General features: G+C 42.2%; 1 protein-coding gene across 1 annotated transcript in view; it reads left to right on the top strand.

Moving 5' to 3' along the window:
• Positions 1-20114, top strand: part of TPCN2 (two pore segment channel 2) — a 1483468-nt gene that overhangs the window by 703830 nt on the left and 759524 nt on the right. The window contains exon 10 of the mRNA XM_044082617.1: positions 6946-7010. Within this exon, the coding sequence (XP_043938552.1) occupies positions 6946-7010 (65 nt within the window). The remainder of the gene's footprint in view (positions 1-6945; positions 7011-20114) is intronic.

Below are 20114 nucleotides of genomic sequence, written 5' to 3'. Positions count from 1 at the left end.
AAAGAACTCCTGGAGGAACCGGAGATACAACCATCAGTGAATCTTCATAATTCCAACCCCAGATATTTAGATGTTGTTCCTAATAGTATTACAGAGGGAAGTATTAACTCAGATGCCAAGGAAAATAGTATTCTACACTCCTGTGGAGATATTAAGATTTATAACTATACTTCTCATCCGGTATTACCGGAATTTTTTCAAATTTTCTCTAAGGGTATGAAATTTATACCTGACACCAAGTTTGATATAACAGATACCCTAGTTGAATTAAAATTGTTTATGAGAAAATTAAATTTGGGTATATTTTTAAAAATCAGAACAGTATTAGTTCAAATCAGATTGAGGGACTCAAGAAAAGAGTACTTTCACTCCACCCATGTGTAACACACTGACATCTTTTGAAAATGTAGTAAATACTGAGGTATATTCCTTATATAACAAATGTAAGTACAAATACAAAGGGCAACAATTTGGTAATGACATGATGGATGCTATTCAAGCACTGTGTGACAATAATATTGCATTCTTACTGGACAAGGGTGGGGGAATAGTATTCTATGATCAGGAACAATATAAAAGTAAAATTTTCAATCTTCTAAATAATTCCACACAGTATACTCCCTCTTCTATAAATGAGGTCAACATAGCCCACAGTCGAATTGATTCATACTTAGAAGAATTCATAGTGGAAAATAGAATAAATGAAGATCTATATAGATTTCTTAAAGTTGAATTTCCCATTCTGGCGACTATTACGGGCATTCCTAAGGTCCACAAGGATATATATGATCCACCCTTCGTCCTATCATATCTGGCAGTGCCAGTAAAGCCTTTACCTTTGGACAAGTCATCCACTATAAACTCAAACATATTTATGATATAGTTGAACATATTATGAAAGACTCCTGGGAGTTTTGGGCCTGTTTAAAAGGAACTATGGTCCCCAGATTAATTTATGTGACAATAGATGTACAGGATTTATTTTCCTGTATTCCTAAGGATGACGGAATATCTAGATTTATTAGTAGTATCTGGGGTGGGTGAGTGGACTAGGCCAGGATGACATCTCCCTCCTCACAGAATTTATGGAAATTGTTCTAGACCATAATAACATCTATTATGTGGGGTCGTATAATAGACAGAAAACGGGGTAGCCATGGGCACTGCCTGTGCTCCTATTTATGCCAATATGGTACTGTTGGATTGGGAAGTGGAATTCATTTTAAATTCAAATTGGATGTCCTTTATTAAAAGATATGTCCGTTATTTGGACGATATCTATTAAATGTTGGATGGTGAAGTTGAAGTATTGTATGAATTCATTAGTTACATCAACAATACTACGGATTACCTCAAATTCACCCATCAATATGATAGGCACAGTATAAATTACTTGGATGTCCAGATCTACAGCAAGGACAATGAATTTCACTCCAAAATCCACAGAAAAGATACTTTCAGTAATGGCTACCTGCACTATAGTAGTGCACACACATATAACACCAAGAGGGCATTATCAAGGGGCAGTGCATTCGTGCTGCATGACTACTGAGAGACATATAGTGGACCAAGAATTGGAATATATTGGATTGTTCTTGGACAAGGGATATCCACCAATATGGTGAAAGACATTACAGGATATGTCAAGAATGAATGGGGATTAAAATATAAGCCACTTTTGGGGTGGGTATATCCAAATCTACACCCGAGGAGATATTAGTTCGAATATAGCGGGTCAGAGGAAGTGGCTGAGAGCAAAATACAAACACATACACAAGGTCATGTATTATCCAATATGGTAAATATTCAAAGAGGTAAAAAAGATTATTACCACAAATTGGAATATCATGACCAGTGATCAGACCATTAAAAGCAAGATTACTGATGAGCCACACTTCGTGTATAAAACTGGAAATAACTTAAAAAGAATAATTGAATTAAAATCCAAATTTCAGAAAAACATTAATGTGAAGAGGACAGGCACTAGAAGATGTGGCCAATGTAATTATTGCAATTATATTTTGGATACACCCAACATCACTTTGAACAATTGTTTAAAGAGTAAGATTTGGTTTTCTAATGGTAATTGTTTATCTAAGCATGTTATATATTTAAGTGTTTGTCAAACCTGCAAGAGTTTCTATGTGGGTAAGACGGACGCTGGCTTAAAAACAGGATATATGATCATATATACTGTATAAGGAAGTGTGACATTAATAATGCACTATCAAGACATCTTATTAATAGTCCACAGTGCAAGCTATTCAAGTTTGCAATTCTAGATGTTGTTTTTCCCAACCCGAGGGGTAACATAAAAGCTGTTGTTGGGGAACGAAATCAGGTGGCAGATAAGGTTGGATGCAGCCACCCCAGGCCTTAATGAAATGATTCCTACAAAACCACTAGTCAGGGTTTAGTTCAATAAATTGTGCAATATGTTGTTATATTCATTACAGTATTTATATAATGTTTGCATTCCATATTATATTGTATGTCATATATTATATTATATATTATATATCATATGTCACATAATGTGTTACATGCATTGGGCAATATGTTACATATATATATATTTTATTTTATAAATTCAACTCACAAATATTTTTTTTCTACCAATATCATGATTGATATATATTATACATATCTTGATTGATAGCCACTTTAGAAGGCATTTTATTCCACTTTTAGAAAAATAATCAAATGGCATTATATAACTGTTTTTAATAATTTGTGATTTTGCTTATTTAGTATATATAAAATAGTGATTTAGATATTTATTGCTTTTTAGATTAGTAGGGTTCGTAAATTATATGAACTATATTTTTAGTGTGGTTATGTAGCAAGATGTATACATTGCATTTGTATGAAATGTGTAAGATAGCACTGTTTTAATAATTGATTTATTGTTTAATTACAATTTAGGTGGGCTTTTACTTCAATTATGATATATAAGCGTCATGATTCCATGCTATGATGTTCTGAAGAAGACAGATTTACTTCTGTAAGCTCAACCTATTTTATGTCAATAAATTAAGTGTTTCCAGCACAGTATCCTGTATTCCTGGCGTTCATTCACCTTTGGTGTGTTTGCAAGTTCATTCAAGTTTATCATTTATTTTATTTTATTTTTAAATTCATATATATACATACATACACATTTATAATTATTTATAGTTTTTTATAAATCTAGTGTTTTATTAGTGTAGGGGAATGTTTACATATTATTGAGTACTGTGCTTTTTAAAATATTTGGCGCCTATTTTAACGTTTTTATTATGATTACCATTTAATTAAATTCCATGAGAAGCTGTTAATTGGATGTGGGTGTGTATAAATACCACGTTGCTTATGTGTTTTAGTTGTTCTGATGAAGGCTGGGGTACAGCCGAAAGCGCTTAACTGGTTACAATAAAATAAAAGAATTTATTGGATTCACCAACTTTTGTTTTGGATCATCCACTTCAATTTTGGAACTTATACTCATCCATTTTTGTCACCTTACGCACATGTCAAACACTAGGCATCTCCATAAATTATGAAAAGTCTGTCTTGTCGCCTTGTCGTGTTATTACCTTCATAGGCGCAAATATAGACACAGTCAACATGTCAGCCAGACTCACAGAGCAAAGGGTAGCAGACATACACAGACAGGTCTCTCTTGTCTTGCAGAGCAACAAGGTCAAAGTCAGACTGGTCCTGAAGGTCTTAGGAATAATGGCGGCTATCCCTCTCCTCCCTTTAGCCCGCTTCCACATGAGAATCTTACAATGGATGCTATTCACACAATGGTCATTCCAACGACTTCCAATGTCCCACTCTATTGTGATAACTCAATCATGCAGGAATCATCTATCTTGGTGGATCACATCCCCCCAGCTCTACCTAGGAAGACCTTTCGTTCCCTCTCCTCCGGTTGCTACATTGACAACGGACGCCTCCCTGATCGGGTGGGGGGGGGCATTACCAGGGCAGGACGGTCCAGGGCATGTGGCAGCCTTTCGAGTGCCACTTGCACATAAATGTCCTAGAGAATGAGAGCAGTGCTTCTAGCGTTGCAAGCCCTTCAAGACTCTCTTCCCAAGGGAACTATAGCAATTCAGACAGACAACATGTCTGTAGTGTGGTACATCAACAAACAAGGCGGAACCAGATCTTACCCCTTATGTCGAGAGGCACTCAGACTGTGGCAGTGGGCAATTTCTTCTCAGCGATTTCTGTTAGCAACGCATATTCCCGGGAAGTCCAATGTGATTGCAGACAAGTTGAGCAGGGCTATTCTCATGCCTCACGAGTGGTCTCTAAAGAATTCAGTGTTGGAGGAAATTTTTCAAAAGTGGGGCCGGCCTTGCTGCGACATTTTCGCTATTCCTCAAAACAGCAAGTGCAACGATTTCTTCACCCTCTTTCCCCAACCAGGCCACCCCAGCAGAGACGCTCTAGTCCACGGGGACTTCTATATGCTTTTCCACCCTTCCCACTGATATCTCAATTAATTCAGAAAGCCATCGCTTTGAAAGCTTCCATGATCCTCATTGCCCCTTACTGGCCTCGACAGGTTTGGTTCCCTTTTCTTCACCGTTATCTGTTGGAGCAACCTTGGCATCTGGACCCAGTTCCAGACCTCTTGACCCATCAGTCGGGTCAGTTGCACCACTCCCTTCCCTCTCTCCACCTCACAGCATGGTTACTCCAGTTCCAGCTTTAGCCAGGCTTCCTTTAATATCCCACTCAGTTCGAGATATTTTGATAGCCTCTCATAAATCTTCCACTCGGAAGATTTATAATAGCAAATGGAAACGTTTTTCCTGTTGGGCAGTCAAAGGATATAGATCCTTTCACTGCCTCCATTCAATCTATCCTGGATTTTTTAGCCGAGCTTTTCCACTCAGGTTCGTCTCCGTCTACCATCAAGGTTCAGTTGGCGGCTATATCTAACTTTCATGTAGGTGTTTCAGAGTCTTCCATTATGGCTCACAAGCTCTGTAAAGCCTTCCTAAAGGGAGTTTTTCTCCTCAAACCACCTATCAAGGATCCTCCTCCTCAATGGGATCTGAACTTGGTTCTAGCGTCTTTAATTCTCCCCCCCCCTTTGAACCTGCGGCTTCTTGCTCAATGAAGTTGCTATCTTGGAAAACTCTTTTCCTGGTAGCTATTACTTCAGCTAGAAGAGTCTCTGAACTCCATGCTCTGTGCAGTCGACCCCCTTATCTATTGTTTCATAAGGATAGGGTATCCTTACGTACAAACCCTTCCTTTTTGCCTAAGGTAGCTTCACCAGCAAATTTGAATCAGACTATTGAGCTTCCAGTGTTCTTCCCTGACTATTCAAACAGATCAGAACAAAAATTACACTGTTTAGACGTTCATCGCCAACTTGGGTACTATTTAGACAGGACCAAACAAGTCAGAAAGTCTGATCAACTGTTTATTTCCTATGCAGAAAGTAGAATGGGCCTTCCAGTTTCTAAAGTTTCTTTCTCTAGATGGCTTACTTCATTGATTACCCTTGTTTATGAGATCAGACATCAACAGTTGCCATCCAAACCCAGGGCTCATTCAGCTAGAGCTTTAGCCACATCTATAGCTTTTCAAGACAGACTGCCTATTGACACGATTTGTTCTGCATCTACTTGGGCTTCTCCCCATACCTTAATTTCTCATTATAAGTTGGACTTAGCCTCTAGAGGCCGAGCCAACTTTGGTTCCACTGTACTCAAGAGTCTGTTCGATCGCCACCGGGACAAGGTGCTAGGGACGCGGTCCCATCCAGCAAGAATGAAGGCGAGATAGACAACTTAACATTTAGAAGTTATGTACCTACCATAACGTTCCATGTTAGTTGTCTTCTTCTCGCCTTCTTTCTTGCGTCCCACCCTCCTTCCCCCAAGCCTGGACAGACCTAGAGGATTGTTTTTTTCTGGTGATCTTTGCATCTTATTCCCACTTTTGTCCACCTCTTCTTCCCTTGTTAGGTTTAGGGTTCTTTAACTTCGGGTTTAGAGGTGGATTATTTTCTCCAAGTTTGGAGATGGCCTTTTTTTGCTTGGTCTAGCTATCAAACGAGATCTGAGTAGTTACCGCCTAGCATTGTGGGATATAGGGGACCTCGAGCCGGTGGAACTAGCTCTCGAGTTTTGAAAGTGGCTGAGTCAGAGCCGAGGTTCGGCTCCGAACCCATCCAGCAAGAAAGAAGGCGAGAAGAAGACAACTAACATGGAACGTTATGGTAGGTACATAACTTCTAATTTTATAAGTTTAACAGTTTCAAATAATCATTGTTAATGCTAGGATCCAGAATATATCAGAAGTAATGCATTCCTGGTATGTTGTAGAATAGGGCATCACAGCTTTTCTTGTGTTTAAGGCACTATGCTTTGTCTCCTGCTGTACAACACACCAGAGGCATGCAGGTATCCTGTGATATTGCATACTTTGGTATTCCAGCCTAACTTGTGTGGTATTCCGTAAGTACAGTATAAACAGTATCAGGTACATTAAGACAGTGAACTGTGATGAAGAATGGAGGCATCTGAGATTTAAATGTAAAGGGAATTTTGGATGATTGTTTTACAGATGAACATGTTCATTTGGATTGCATGAAACCACTGTGGCTTGTTTGATATGTAAATACCCTTTCTTGTCCGAGAATGCACAGTAGAGAACCTTGAGTTGGACAAATGGTCACTGTGTTGGTCCTCATCTGAGACACCAATTGGCTAATCTGGAGAATCCCAGCCTAGCTGTTATGCAACTGAAGTTCCGTTCCCATTTCAAAGCTTCTGTGCTATTACTGATTTTTGCATCCATTAGTTAATTATTTTCTTTGAGCTATTTGTCAAAAAAGGTAGCCCACAATTTAATGGTCAGCATTAAAAAGTTTCTGTGTTAAATTTTTTTTTTAAAGAATCTGTGTTAAATTTATTTATTTTTTTTTTTAAACAGGCACTTTTCTGTTGATGAATATGCTAACAGCAATAATATACAACCAGTTCAGAGGATATCTTTTGGTAAGTAATCTAGTGTTAAAGGATTGTTCGATTGTAGTATTGACTGCTTTCCAGTAGTTGCATACTACTAGTATCTATTCCTGACTGTCATGTGGGAGACCAGATTTCGGTTCCCTGACTGGGGGGGGGGGGGGGTGCACCTTTTTTTGTGGGAGGTTAGCATAAAGGTTAAGGTGCTTACCTTGCAGATACAAAGTGCAAGGTTTGATTCTCAAGTGAGGTAACTGGCTAGGCTTAAAATGACCCAGAAGGGGCAGTTCACCTAGTACTAACATGTGAACCTATGAACATGTGTACCTCTGTCACTTAATTCAGATTTTAAGTACAGCATAGGACTGTACCTGTGCCTATAATTTAATGTGTAGGACTTTGCCTACAGTATTTATGACGTTGTGTCATTAATTGTACTCAACCATCCAGCGTTCTTAGTGATTTACATATCAGATCTCCCAACTGAAATTTGCTTCAGAAGCAGAGGGAAAGAAGGCAAAGCAAAAAGTTGTCCCAGTCTTCTTTACTGCTGCCTACTTAAACTAACCAGGACAGTGGCTGTAATGAGTTCTTCAGTAAGAGTAGCTGAAAAGTGGTTCTTTTATTGTGGTCTTAGTTGTTCTGGGTTATGTTCAGTAAATATGAAGGAAGTTTGCTGGGCGGTACACTGTATTTCATGCCCCACTGTACCATTTTCATTTGTTTCCAGCTATAGTTTTACATCCTTTAGGAAAGGGTAGACCATTTGGAATGACAAGTGCACCAGGAAAACCAAGCACCATGCTTAATGTTAGTTTGCACTGGAATGGCAATGTGACGTTAGTGGATAGCTGTGTTGTCAGTAGAATGGTATACAATTTTCGCTTGTGTATAATGATATGAATAAAAGGTATCTATTAGAAATCAGTATTTTTAGGGTTATGGTGTAGATGTGATTTCTTACGTGTATGCTGTAGTGGTACTTTTTGGAAACACAGGATGTAAGAATGTAAAAAGAAAATGAGGAAAGTTTCCATTGCCATATTTGTTCTGAACTCTCACATACAGATAAAAGTAGATTATGGAAGACGTACTCATTAATCAGTGTCTATTTAGGTTTTTACTGTACAATGTAGATATATCCAGACATGCACATGTATGTATCATTTTCAAAATAGAGCTTAAATGTTTTAGCAGAAACTGTGGATTGGCTTTAAGTGAACTGTAAAATAAAAGGAAAGCCACAAGTGATGATTGGAGCACTGTATCACACAAAATTAACTTTAATCCACTGGTTTAGCGCTTTCAGTCCAAGAATTAGGCCTTCTTCAGAACAAAGTGCTGAAAAACTGTTTCATTTTTATACCATCAATACACACCACACCAATCAAATCTCATTTTACTTAAAATAAAAATGCATTTTAAATAAAGCATACATTTCTAACAAACACATAAACTATTTACATTTGTTATAATAAGCTTTTCTTTTCAACACAGCTTTGTAGTTGACACCATTGTTAAGCCCTGGTGCCCTGCATGCATCTAATAAAACCTGCCATTTAAACTCTCCAAAATCTAGTTCCCCATCTCTGTCTCCATTAAAGCCCAATGGAACATGATCTATAACTGTAAAAAGTAACTTAACACTGTTATTGCTACTCACACAGTTTAGTGTGCTAGTAAAGAGCATTATCTAAAATTTTCTTTTTGATGGCGTAATAGTGTTCATACATTCTGTTTTTAAGTTGCCTATTGGTTTTCCCAATATAGAATGAAGAAGCACTAAACCAGTGGATTAAAGTTCATTTTGAGTGATCTAGTGCTCCATCATCACTTGTGGTTTTCTTTTTATTTTACCAAAGTTACACAAAGTGTGAGACAAGTCTGCAGTTTTTTTTTACTTTAATTGAACTATCTCATAAACCTACTGAAGATGTATTCAGCACTTGATAAATAGCTGTTACTTCACATGTAGGAGAAAAGATCTGCACCTGCTCAAAAATCTGTTTTATTGGGTGCCATGATTATGCTGCCTTTCAGATTATGGTGTGTGTTAACAGCAGTCAGAATCGGTGCTTTGTCTGTATTTAGTTTCAACAAATGCTTCCTTTGCTTTTACCTTTTGTAGCTCTAACTGCTCCTTAAACATCACTACCACCGTTTGTGCTTCTCAGTACAACTGTCTAATCAATGGCATCCTGATCCCCTCATCTCCCTCCTGACCACCCATTTTCTTAGTATGAGTCTTTCCATCATATCCTTCAGAAGCATCTAATTCCTAATCTGCTTCTCCTTGCAGGTTGTTGGCCGACTACATAGTCACAGAAAGTGCTGACGAGTGTTGTCTATAGTGAGAAAAGTGGTGGTAGTAATAATACCAGTAGGTGTCAGTATCATCGCAGGTTATATTTTATATCTGTAATATGATATTGCTGGAAGGATTGAACAGGAATTTATTTTTTATTTTATGTTAGTCCAGTAGAAACAGAATAGAGTCACAGGGTCATATAGAGGAGGTTTGAACTTAACTTTGCTGAACCGCACAAATGGGCTGCCATGTGATAGTTTTCATTTTATGTAAAGTACAAAGTAGTGCCACTGAAAATATGCACACTGCAGGGGGGATGCAGCACTTTCATCAAGCAAAGATTGAAAGAGACTGAATGGTATTTATAAATTATCTGCATGTGGAAAATCATGTTGTGAAATCCTAAGGGGTTTTTGCGATGCAAAGGCAAATACATCTCATTTACAAAGATTGGAGGTGGTTGTTCTGCACACAGAGTTTGTGCGAGCAAATCAAGGTTATCACAGATAAGATTATTAGATTGCAATTTTGAATGCCTTGTTTGTACAGGGAACAAATAGGATCAAAGCTAATGATTTTTTTTATTTGTCACATTTAACATTAATTCACTTTTTACGGTGTTCCCCAGTGGTTATGCTTTGAATGACATAAGCGATTTTTTTTGTGTTAATATGGATTTACAGAAAAGGGACATTGAAAATGCATGCCAATTATTTGAGATTGTCCTAACCAAGAATATTTTTTATTTGAAAATCAACCGTATTTACAAATTGCTGTTGTAGCTATAGGTAAGGCCATAGCAAACACATATGCAAATTTAGTACTAAACCAATAGGAAAATGAATTTATGTTTAGTAATAGCAATGTACTAAAGTATTGTTATATCAACAGTTTGTTGATTATTGTTTTTTAATTTGGGGAGGAGGTAAGAATACATTGATTTAAGTATATAGAATATCTGGACAGGACTATAGATTTCTCGAAATTCAAAATGGTCTGCTCTCATAGTCAAATGATTTACTTGGATATAAAGCTAAATAGAAAGGAAAGGGGTATTAAACACTAGCATTTATAAGAAAGAAGTACATACGAACAAATACACACATAGGCAGAGTATGCATGTACCACATGTATCTAATGGGATTGTGAAGACACAGTAAACTAGTCAGTAGACTTAATACAAATGAAATAAAATGCAGAGAGCAAATGGATGAGATGGCTTTGGAATTCCAGGAGAGAGGCTATAATGATACAGTAATACAAGGAGCTGTGAATGAAGTGATTAACAATAGGCAGAACAAGGCTAAACCATTGTTTAAGGAAACTGGAGGTCAGGGATTGAATGCTGACAGACATGTACAGGGTAATAAAATTAGATATGTAACCACGTATACTAGAAAAAATAATGACAAATAATATAAAAAATTTGAATATTCTAAGGGCTGTGCCAGAACTAGACTGTCAGCTGGATGATAGGCTTAGATTTTCCTGTTGGAATTGCAAGAACTTGAATAGTAGGTTATGCTGTAAAGAATTTAGACTAAAAGATAATGAGCAGATAACTAATAGACATGGTGGGACGTAGCCTTGCTATAATTGTAGCTGTTGTAGCGATATCATATCTGATAATACTGTCATACTTCCAATAACAGGGAAGGTATATAAATTTTAATTGCTATGCTACTTGCAGTACTACAAATGTAGTACACCTGGGAACCTGCAGCAAATGTACTTCCTTTTATGTAGGTAAGTGTAGTCGCAGAATTAAGGATCAGATTATAGAGCATAAGTCTGATATACATAGAAATATTCAGACAAATGCTCTGCAAGACATGTTCTAGAAGCTGGCTCTGACCATGAATTTAGATTTAGAGCAATTTACAATAAACATAAACACATGAGAGGAGGAGAGGTTAATAATGCCCTATAGATTAGTGAATACAATTGGATTTTAAGACTACAATCAGATTTTAAACCTGGCATGAATAGTATGGTTACAATTAAACCTATTTTAATCAAGAAACAAATGCAATTTCATTGATTTTTAAACCTCAAAATGCACTCTCTCGAGGCACTCCTAAAAATGGAAAACATCGATATCTGTGCAGTAACTGAGACCTGGTTCAAGGCTCCAGAGAGCACCCCTGCAATACCAGGCTACAACTCTTACCACACTTTTCGGCCACCAAACCAGGACCGAAACACTAAAGGTGGAGGAGTGTCAATATTCACCAAGGATATTCACACCACCAGGCTAGTTGCCCAACACAATGCGTCTGAAGTTCTCCAGGTGCAACTAACACTAAGTAAGACTGCAATCCAAATTGTAGCTTGCTACACATCCCCCACCATACCCCAAGATTCTCACTACACCTTTCTAAACATACTGGAAAATATTAAGATAGAACCAAACACCATAATACTGGGTGATTTAAACTACCCTGCCATTAACTGGGAAAACTACTCCTGTACCAACACCTTTGCCCAACGGTTCTTGGAATTCATAAATTCCAACGCCCTGGATCAACTAATCCATAGTCCCACCGGGGGGGGTCCAATATTCTAGACCTGGTCATTACCAACATGGGAAATCGATGCTCCACACCTATGGTCACCCCCTCATTAGTCAGGTCTGACCATAAGCTAATCACCCTTAACATCCAGATCCCAACCCACTCCCCAGTAAGGAAACCTCCATAAAAAACTTCTCCAAAGCTAACTTCATACTACTCAAGTCAGAAGTGACAAACTTCATGACACCCATGCAGATGGGAACTAAAAGTTCAACTGCTGAATCCTACACTAAGGCACTGTACGAGCACATCCACTCATGCATGAATCGTGCCATCCCAAATAGAACCAAGGTGCTGTCATCCAAAAAAAGGAAGCCAATCTGGTGGTCCCTGCCATAAACAAACTTTACAACAAAAGGAAGAAACTGTTGCAGAAAAGAGGAAAATCCCAGGATGCAAAAAACTCCCTTACAAGCCTCAGTAAGAAACTGAGATCCCTCATAAAATCCTCCAAAGCTAGTTACGAAAATAAAATTGCTAAAGATTCCAAAGACAACCACAAGGCATTCTATAACTGTCAAGAATCTAAATGGCAATGCTCAGATTTGCTCTGAGCTAAATCATAATGGCATTAAATATACTGATCCCAAGGATATTGCCAATATCCTGGCAGATCGAATCGGTGCCAACTTCACCCCCCTCTCACCCCCTAAATGGCCCATCTCAATACCGGAAGATTGCCAAATTCTGGTAATAATGGCCACACAGGTAAAAAACGCACTCTCCAAAGCTAAGAATACAGCATCCATGGGACCAGATGACATCCCGGGCTGTGTACTACATGAACTACAAAATGAACTGGCACCTCACCTAAGTGTCATGTTTAATCATAGCCTCACCTCAGGTTTCGTGCCCACTGAGTGGTGCACAGCTGCAGTTATCCCACTCTACAAGGGGGGATCCACCTTGTATCCTGGAAACTACCGTCCCATCAGTCTGACAAGCCCTATCTGCAAGGCCATGGAGCGTATTATCATGGAACTTATAAACAAAGACATTGGCAAACTTCAAACACTGGACCCCACCCAGTTTGGGTTCGTGAAGGGCTGATCTTGTCTCCTGAACCTGATTGACTTCTTCGAATCAGTCTCCAGAGCCATGGGCAAGGGTAAGGTGGTCCACACAGCCTATCTAGACCTTGCCAAGGCCTTTGACACCATCCCCCACTCTGGAATCATAGATACTTACTAAATTGGGCATTAATCCCTACGTCACCCAATGGGTTGCTAACTGGCTTACTGAAAGAACCCACACTGTAAAAGTAGCCGACTCCAAATCCAGCTCCAGACAAGTGGAGTACCTCAGGGTTCAGTCCTGGGACCGCTCTTGTTTGGTATCTACTTCTCTGAAGTACAGGCCAACACTAAGGGACTCTGGCTAACAAAGTTCGCAGATGACTGCAAACTGGGAGCCATTATTGAATCCCCAAATGATGTGGATACTCTACAAAAGGGCCTTACAGAAACAGATGCTTGGTGCCAGAGCCATCAGCTCAAGCTCAATGCCAAGAAATGTATAGATGTTATGTGATCCTATCTCGCCTACATTCTGTACTGATGGGTTCGGAGCCGATCCTCGGCTCCGACTCTGCACGCTATGCAATAGAGCGAAGTCTCTAATTGGCTGAGCTATTCTATATCCCAGGATGCACCACCACCAATTCCCCAGATCTCGTTTGCCGCTTACAAAGCAAAGACGTGGTCTCGAGCTTGGCTGAGCTAAGTGCTTTCTTTATTAGAATTTTCTGTCAGGAATTTTCTTAAACTTAACCAAAAAGCTGTTTTAACAGCTATCGTTGTGTATGAGTGAGTTTTCTGAACTTTTTTGTGGTAAAAAATTGTTTTTCAGGGAAAGGTTTCCGTTTAAGTTAGAGGGGCCTTCCCCTCTTGCGTAAGTGAGCCTTTTTGTGTAGTGTTTTGTGAGGTGATCAAGTTCCCGTTTTTAGTTAGAGGGTTCTTGGCCCTCCTGTTGTGTGACCAATACCCTTTTGGTTAACTTATATTTTACTGTAAGTGTGTTTGTTCTGATTATTCAGTTTTTTCCTGTGTTTTTTTCTAACTGTTTGGCATTATGTCAAAAGAGCACAGACCCTCTGGGTTTAAAAAATGCACTAGATGCAATTACAAAATGTCTATAACGGACGATCACTCCCTTTGCGTGTACTGTTTAGGACCCAAACACCTTCAGAAGTCTTGTAATGTGTGTCAGGCTTTTTCCTCTCGAGTCCTCCAAGAGAGGAAAAATAAATTGATTTTAAAAGGACTTATTAAGCCTACCTTTGAAGAGGCTTTATCTTCCTCTTCTTCTTCCTCAAAGAAAAAGAAATCGTCGGCTCCAACCAGCCCGTCGGAACCGACCACTAAGAAATCTAGGCAGGCTTCTCCATCGGCTCCACGGACTTCGGAGCCGAGGGCGGAACGGTCTGCCTCGATGCCTCCAGCCTAGACTCCTCTGGCTTCGGAGCCGATGGCTGGAGCTTCGAGCGACTGATCACCCTCATCGGCTCCGCTGATTTCAGAGCCGATGAGGGTTGTTCGCTCAGACTCTTCCCCTTCGGCGCCGAAGTCCTCTTCGGCACCGAGGGAAATTACAATGGAGTCTCCTTCGGCACCGATTTTGATTGAGACAATTCGGAGCCGGTCCCCCAGTCCTTTGGAGCCGGTGGAGAAGTCTAGTCGGACCTGTTCAATCTCCTCCCGATCTTCCAAGATGTCAGATTCGGACATTGACAGGGTGCTCCAAAGGCTGTTTCAGTCTCCAGTCTTCAAAAAGTTAGTTTTGGCTCCAGCCCAGTCGGCTTTGGAGCCGATGGTCCACCCTTTAGCCTTGGTTCCTCCTCCAACAGCCTCGGCACCATTGGAGTCGGTGCTGGTGGAGCCGATGGAGGTGTCCGGGTCGGCTCCGACCCTTACTCCGGCCTTTGGGTCGGAGTTCGGTACACGGACCTCTTCGGTCGGCCCTGGGGGTGACGCTTCGGGACTGATGGTTTCGGTTCCGAGCCTCTCTCTCGGTGCGTCGGCTGCGGGAGTGCCGTCTGCTGTTATGGCTTTGGGGGTTGGACCTTCCCAGGATTCTGGGGGTCCGGCCCTTAGAGCCATGAGGAGTGCTTTGGCCAAATCTTCTTTGGCTACCTCCCCGGCACCTTCCCCAGGCATGGAGACTGGGTCCTTTGTAGTCCCCCTGTCTCAAGACAGCGGAGGCCTGGGGCCTGAGGTCACCCCCATTGGGGGTCCTCCTCTTCCTGGAGGTCCCTCTGAAGAGTCTTTGGAGGAACCCCCAAGAAAAAAACAGTGCAAGAGGAAGCACGTCGACTCCCCTGACGAGTCTATCACCTCCGACACCGATCTTGATGATGCAGAAGGGTCCCCCAAGTCGTCCTCGGATGATGTCTCCTTTGCGGACATCCTGGAAGTCCTCAAGCAACGAGGCAGCTGGCAGACCAAACCCCCTTCCTCTGACGAGTCGGTGTTCCTCAAGGCCTTCGGGGCTCAGCCCTCCGCCTCCTGGGTGTCTCTGCCCTTCGATGAGCTCCTGGATTTGATCTCTCGAAGGGCATGGGAATATCCAGATTCTGTGGAACCGGTGCCTGCTCACCCTAACAAATTTTTGTCAGCGCCCCCGGAAAAGGAATTTCTCACAGAGTGTGGCTGTAGATGCTATGGTGGTGGCATCTGCTACCCAGCAAGATGTGGCAGAGGCTTCGACGTCCGTCCATCCCCCTAATAAGGAGTCTAGGAGCCATGGACCGGTACGGGAAGCGCACCCTTTCTTCAGCAGCCTTTACATTAAGGTCTCTGAATTACCTCACGCACTTCACTAGACTTCAGAGGGACCTGATCAAGGAACTCTCAGATACCCTCTCTGGTAACCTGCCTGAGCAGTTAGCCCAGACGGTTAGCTCTCAGTTGGCTACCCTGTCGTCGATATCGAACTCGTCCATGAGGCTCATTTCGTATGCAGCCGAGGGGGCGAGTAGAGCGGCGGGTACGGGTGTTGCTCTACGGAGACAAGCCTGGCTCCGCCTGTGTCATTTTGCGGAGGCCTTCAAGTCTTCTTTTGCCGACGCTCCCTTTGATGGGTCCTCTTTGTTTGGACCCAAGGTAAAGGATACCTTGACCCGCTGTGAACAAGAGGGTAAAACTTTGACTGCCGTAGGAGCACAGTTTTCCTCTCCCTTTCGGCCTTATCCCAAGGCTAAAAGAGGAGGGAAAATGTGGTTTTATAAATCTCAGAAGAATTACCCCTCACAGCAGGACGATCCTCCCTCTAGAGGCAGAGGAGGGGGAAATTTTTCCAGAAGACGCCGTCCCAGAGGTGGCAGAGGCCCCCGCAACACTGGAGACCGCGAGTCCTTTCATGGCTTTTCAACCTCTCAGCATCCCTGAAGGATTGCCCGACTGCGCAACTCCGGAGCCAGTCGGGGGTCGTTTTTCGAGGCACCTAAAGGCCTGGGAGAGTATCACTCAGGACCAATGGGTGCTCCGAATCATCGCCGGAGGTTACATCATCCCCTTTTCACACCCCCCCCTCCATCCAGGAAAATCCTGGACCCCCCACCCAGTCAACGGGATATTGCAGCCATCGAAATTTCAAAGCTGCTTCAAAAAGGAGTCATCCAACCGGTCCCCGTAGACCAGACCGGATTAGGGACTTACTCAAAATTCCTTTTAGTGCCAAAAAAGACCGGGGACTTGAGGCCCATTTTGGATCTCAGCAACCTGAATCGATCAGTCAAGAAGTCCAAGTTCCGGATGGTCACCTTACAATCCATTCTCCCGCTACTGGAGAAAGGTGTTTGGATGTGCTCCATAGATCTCAAGGACGCCTATTATCACATTCTGGTACATCAGGCGTCCAGAAGACATCTGCGCTTCAGCCTGGGAGACAGTAATTTCCAGGTCTGTGCACTGCCCTTTGGTCTCACCACAGCCCCCAGGGTGTTCACCAAATGTTTGGCGGTGGTGACTGCTCACCTGAGGAGTCTAGGATTCCAGGTGTTTCCGTATCTAGACGACTGGCTCCTAACTGCCACCTCCAGGCATCTACTATTACAGAACCTATTACAGAACCTAGCAGCCACTATAACTCTAGGAACCTCCCTAGGAATCACCTTCAATTGGGCAAAGTCTGTGTTGCTGCCATCTCAGCTTATACGGTTTATCGGGGTAGACATAGACTCAAGGCAAATGCGGGTCTATCTTCCTACAGAGAGAATAGAAACATTACAATCTCAAGTCCGAGCATTGCTCCTCAAACGCCAAGCCCCAGCAAGGATGGTCCTACAACTGTTGGGTTCCATGTCTGCTACCGTTCTCCTGGTCCCCTTAGCAAGATTACACATGAGGATTCTCCAGTGGCTCCTGTCAGTCCAGTGGTCGTATCAGGAACTTCCTCTCAGTCACCAAATTATAATTACGGAGATGTGCAAACAGGACCTCCGTTGGTGGCTTACCTCGTCCAACCTGGATCAGGGGCGACCTTTCGTTCCTCCTCCTCCAGTGGCCATTTTGACTATGGACACCTCCCAGACGGGGTGGGGGGGACATTACCTGGGCAGGTCAGTTCAAGGCAAGTGGCACCCCGACGAGACTTCCCTACACATCAACATACTGGAAATGAGGGCAGTGCTTCTGTTGCTTCAAGCACTACACTGCTACCTCCCCCAAGGTATGATTGCCGTTCAGTCAGACAACATGTCAGTAGTCTGGTACCTGAACAAGCAGGGAGGGACCAGGTTCCTACCCTCTTTGCAGAGAGGCCATGAGAGTATGGAATTGGGCTGTTGCAACCAACCGTTTCTTGGTAGCAACACATATTCCGGGGAGATCCAATGTGATAGCCGACAGACTGAGCAGAACCATTCTCTCCCCGCACGAGTGGTCTCTGAATGACAGAGTAGCATCTCAGATCTTCATGGGGAACTCCTTGTTGCGACCTCTTTGCAACTCCCCTCAACACGAAATGTCTACGGTTCTTTTCTCTTACCCCAAGTCTGGGGAGGTTTCCCAAGGACGCCCTAGTCCAAGCTTGGCCCACCGGCTTACTGTACGCCTTTCCTCCGGTTCACCTTCTCCCCAGGGTGATCCAGAAGGCGATTCACTTGCAGTGCAAGATGATTTTAGTTGCCCCATACTGGCCTCGTCAAGTCTGGCTGCCATTTCTTCGGAAATACGCACTGGACGGTCCATGGTTCCTGGACCAGGTTCCAGATCTCTTGATCCACCTGTCGGGACAGCTTCACCAGTCCCTTCACTCACTGAAGTTAACAGCTTGGCTCCTCCACTTCCGACTATAGTCAGGAACCAGGTTTTAGACTCAGAAGTTATACATATCTTGTCCTCGGCCCACAAGAATTCGACTAAGAAAATGTATAATAGTAAATGGAAGAGATTCGCCATTTGGGCCCAACTCCGGGGTTTAGATCCCATTGCTGCCCCGGTGGCGGACGTTTTGAAATTCTTAGCTTCCCTATTCAATCAAGGTTCTTCGGTCTCTACCATTAAGGTTCAATTAGCAGCTATTTCTAATTTTCATGCAAGTATAGACCCACCTTTGATGAGCAATAAGTTGTGTAAAGCTTTCATGAAAGGTGCTGGGCTGCTACGTCCTCCAGTTTCTCATCCTGCTCCACCATGGGATCTCAATTTCGTATTGGGTGCCTTGACCTTTTCTCCCTTCGAACCGGCAGCAACTTCTGACTTGAAATTTCTTTCCTGGAAGACCGCTTTTTTGGTGGCAATTACATCAGCCAGAAGAGTTTCGGAACTTCAAGCCCTATGTGTCAACCCGCCGTACCTGTTTTTTCACAAGGATAGAGTATCCCTTAGGCCTAATCCATCTTTTGTTCCCAAAGTTTGTTCGAGTTTCTGTCTTCAACAGTCTTTGGAACTTCCAGTTTTTTTCCCCAATTACTCATTCAGAGCAGAATATATCTTCCATTCATTGGATGTCCGCAGACAATTGCGTTTCTACTTAGGTAGGACGCACCAAACACGAAAAACAGATCAGTTGTTTATGTCCTTTTCAGACAATAAATTGGGCAAAGCCATCACGAAGGTCACTATTGCCAAGTGGATCAGAGACTGTATCAGTCATATTTATTTTCTTTCTAATAGAGAGCTTACAACCACTGTGAAAGCTCATTCTACAAGGGCTATGGCTACTTCAACAGCATTTCATGCTAAGCTTGCCATTAGTGACATTTGTGCTGCGGCTACCTGGTCCTCTCCTCACACCTTTATTTCTCATTACAAATTGGATGTGGCATCTCGGGGGCGAGCTTCCTTCGGTTCCACAGTTCTCAGGAGTGTTTTCCAGTGAGCCACCCAGGAATCAGGTGCTAGGGACGCTGTCCCATCAGTACAGAATGTAGGCGAGATAGGATCACATAACATCTTTTAGTTATGTACTTACCATAACTTTAGATGTTTGGGATCCATCTCGCCTACATTCCTAATACCCACCCTTCTTCCCCCTGCCTTGGAGATCAGAAGAGACCGGACGGTTCGAGTTCGACCGTTTCATCTTGAAACATCTGACAATGTTATATCAGCAGTGCATGTGTGGGTGCATGTGTGCGGACAAACAAGATCTGGGGAATTGGTGGTGGTGCATCCTGGGGTATAGAATAGCTCAGCCAATTAGAGACTTCGCTCTATTGCATAGCGTGCCGAGTCGGAGCCGAGGATCGGCTCCGAACCCATCAGTACAGAATGTAGGCGAGATGGATCCCAAACATCTAAAGTTATGGGAAGTAAATAACTAAAAGTTATCCCCTTTGGTAAAAAAACTTGTATCCATGAATTATCATATAGGTGGCAGTACACTAAACACTGAAAGTGTGATAAGAAACTTAGGGACACAGGTGGACAGTGGTCTCACCTTCGATAACCACATCGCCACAACAGTCAAGAAATCCTATGTGGCACACCTCATCACTAAGTGCTTTTCATCCAGAAAAAAAGGAGGTCATTGTCCCACTGTACTCATCCCTCATTAGACCCATTATAGAATACAAAGCCCTGTTTGGTATGTACCTCTCAAGACATCTGCAACAACTGGAAAGGCCGCAGAAATACCTCACTAAAAGAATCACAGGCCTAAAGCAGATGCCCTATACAGACCGCCTTAAAAAAACTCCAGCTATACTGTCGCATATCGTCTACTCAGAGGCGATCTCTGCTTAACATACAAGGCCATGTCAAACCCAGAGCTGTTGGACATGCTACACTTAAAGAAATCCCAATCACTCAG

Source organism: Protopterus annectens, chromosome 9.part0 (assembly GCF_019279795.1).
Source record: "Protopterus annectens isolate FY-2018-M chromosome 9.part0, PAN1.0, whole genome shotgun sequence".
Taxonomy (NCBI): domain Eukaryota; kingdom Metazoa; phylum Chordata; order Ceratodontiformes; family Protopteridae; genus Protopterus; species Protopterus annectens.
This window is presented reverse-complemented; position numbering and strand designations above follow the sequence as displayed.